General features: G+C 42.6%; 1 protein-coding gene across 1 annotated transcript in view; it reads right to left on the bottom strand.

Annotated features, from left to right (window-relative positions):
* Window positions 1–168: 168 nt before the first annotated feature.
* Window positions 169–3,075, bottom strand: part of LOC102973644 (T-complex protein 1 subunit gamma) — a 10,008-nt gene continuing 7,101 nt past the window's right edge. Inside the window, exons 7-8 of the mRNA XM_028488766.1 lie at window positions 1,290–1,476; window positions 169–381 (exon numbers count right to left, since the gene is read on the bottom strand). Of these exons, the coding sequence (XP_028344567.1) occupies window positions 184–381; window positions 1,290–1,476 (385 nt within the window). The 3' untranslated portion in view covers window positions 169–183. The remainder of the gene's footprint in view (window positions 382–1,289; window positions 1,477–3,075) is intronic.

Raw genomic sequence — 3,075 nt, 5'->3', positions numbered from 1 at the left:
ATTTGGCCAATACCAGCTGTGTTCCTCAAGCAATTAACCTAACTTCTCTGAGGTGTAGATCCCTCATCTGTAAAATGGAAGTCAGTATCATCTGCTGTAAAGGGTAGTTTTAAGAATCAGAGATTACTTGTAAAGGTCACAGAGTAGGCATGTAACAAACACTTTTTATTTCCCTTGCCCATATTAACAGAGTCTTACATCAAATTTAAGGAATAGGGCCAGGGACATTACCTGGCTTTCTCCTTTCTTGTATTCCAGAGAAGAATCCAGCAGCACGATGCGAGGATTCTTGATATAGCGCCGCATCCGCGGGTGGGTCACATCCTTGTTAATCATGACTCCACGTAACACACACGAGTCTTCAATGATGCCGCCAGGTATCTGAGCAAAGGAACCACTTCAATCCACAACCAGGAGACAATTTCTCAACTCCCTGCCCAGACAGTCATCTTTCCCAAATGACCACCATTTCAGATTTTTAAAGTATCTTTTTTCCATGAACCTCTAAAACAACTATAGTTGCAATCAAATTTCTTTCTCTCTAGGAAGCACATGAATCTTAGACCATGATACACAACTTGAAGGTTGGCTGAAACAGAAATTCAGTGATTGACAGAGATTTAAAGGGGCACAGGGACTTCCCTGGTGGTCCAGTGGGTAAGACTCCGCACTCCCAATGCAGGGGGCCTGGGTTTGATCCCTGATCAGGGAACTAGATCCCGCATGCGGCAACTAAAAGATCCTTCATGCTGCAATGAGGATCCCACGTGCCACAATTAACACCTGGCGCAGCCGAATGAATGAATGAATGAGACAACCACGTAATACTTAAAAAAAAGGGGGGGCGCAGATCTCTACTTCATGAAAGATATGTCCATGAATTTTAGGCATAGGGCTCCACCTACTGGCCACAAGATTTTAATGCTACTTTTAAATCTTAAATTAATAAAGATGGAAAAAGCATTCTGGGGCTTATTAGCGCTATGCTGTAGAGCCCTTGTTTATTTCCTGACCCAGTGGCTGATATGTACGCAAATGCACAAATACAGACACAAAAATAAGCCTTTCTCTTGCCCCTGTAGACCTTGTGTAGGGACAGCAGTGAAGCTAACAGAATTATTTCAGATACCTCTTTGGCACCCTCTTTTTCAAGTTTTTGTTTTCCAGGTAGCAAATACTCTTCTTCCTGGTTCTAATAATAAAAATATCTTGCTCTGATTTTCTCCACAAGTGTGATGACTCATGCTAGGAAATAATTTGTTTCCAAAGTACACACTCAAAGAGATTACCTTTTCTACCCTTGCATATTTCTTGATGTCAATCTCCTTCCGACCGTTCTCCTCAAACTGTACAGTTTTGACAGCATCCAGGGCAATGTTGCAAGCCAAAGAAGACCACCGACTGATTACTTTGGTAGTAATGGAGCTGTTGATGATGTTCAGCATCGCATCTCGGTTACTGGTGTCAACAGGGGTACTGCAGAAAAGAAAAATGAATAATATGCTCAGTGGGATCTTGGATGTTTAAGGAAGTCCTCATCTATATCTTGATGACTATAATAGTGGGCCAACAGGCAGAACAAGGGGAATCTGTTCCTTTGTAGGAAACTAAGTGTTATCAAGAAGTAACTTTGTCCACCCTCTGCCTTTCAGCAAGATTACAATTAACCCATCCCTGAAAGGTGTCTCAAATCCCTGAGTAATCTGCTCTCACGTCTGACAACTCTCCACACTTAAGAGTTTACAGTAAAATTCTTTACCTTCTGCTCCAACCAAATAAACTCTATTACTTTCACAACTTGGGTCAAGACACATTTTATCTTTGAAACCTCATCCTATAACTAGCAAATTCTGAGAGCTCCTCTTGAGAATCACCATCGGTCTGTGCTATCCATTTGGACAACTGATTCTATTTTACCTAGCATCATAATATATGGTGTGCCACAGTGTTTTTGTGTGTTTAGTCTCCTCTAACGAGATTATAAATTTGTACATGGCAAGACTATCTAGAATCATACGTTGTAAGAGACCTTGGATACCATCTTGTCCAAATTTTCACATACTGCTGAAATCCCTTTTATTTATTTATTTATTTATTTCGGTACGCGGGCCTCTCACTGTTGTGGCCTCTCCCGTTGCGGAGCACAGGCTCTGGACGCACAGGCTCAGCAGCCATGGCTCACGGGCCCAGCCGCTCTGCGGCACGTGGGATCCTCCCGGACCGGGGCGCGAACCCGCATCCCCTGCATCGGCAGGCGGACTCTCAACCACTGCGCCACCAGGGAAGCCCTGGAATCCCTTTTATTAACACAGTAAGACACACAATAAGCAAACATTAAATAGTTGCTGAATTACGTGTTTTAGGGAAAAAGCAATAGCTCCAAAAATATTATCTAAGATATACAGGCAGTTATTGCTTGATAAAAAGAAAAACATTAATGATTCAGCTCCAAATGTTCAATAAATCCTTTGTGTACTCTACGTTCTTACAAAGCTTCCTTCATAAAAATGTTTTAAATCAAACATCTTCCGTAAGAGTGCTAGACAGATATTATCAATATACTGTTTCTTTTTTTTATTACTGTTTTTTAGGACTAAATTCAGTGTCTCTCCAGAACCTCCTACAGGGTTTAGCTGATGGAAAGTCAGTGTTTATATTTATTTTATCTTATTTTAAAAATACATTTATTTATTTATTTATTTTTGGCTGTGTTGGGTCTTCGTTGCTGCACACGGGCTTTCTCTAGTTGCGGCGAGTGGGGGCTACTCTTCGTTGCGGTGCGCGGGCTGCTCATTGCGGTGGCTTCTCTTGTTGCGGAGCATGGCTCCAGGCGCGCGGGCTTCAATAGTTGCAGCATGCAGGCTCAATAGTTGTGGCTCATGGGCTCTAGAGCGCAGGCTCAGTAGTTGTGGCGCACAGGCTTAGCTGCTCCGCGGCATGTGGGATCTTCCCGGACCAGGGCTCAAACCCATGTCCCCTGCATTGGCAGGCAGATTCTTAACCACTGCGCCACCAGATAAGTCCCAGGTTTTATTTCTTTCTTTCTTTTTTTTTTTTTTTTTTTTTTGCAGTACG

The sequence above is a fragment of the Physeter macrocephalus genome, chromosome 4, assembly GCF_002837175.3.
Source record: "Physeter macrocephalus isolate SW-GA chromosome 4, ASM283717v5, whole genome shotgun sequence".
NCBI lineage: Eukaryota > Metazoa > Chordata > Mammalia > Artiodactyla > Physeteridae > Physeter > Physeter macrocephalus.
This window is presented reverse-complemented; position numbering and strand designations above follow the sequence as displayed.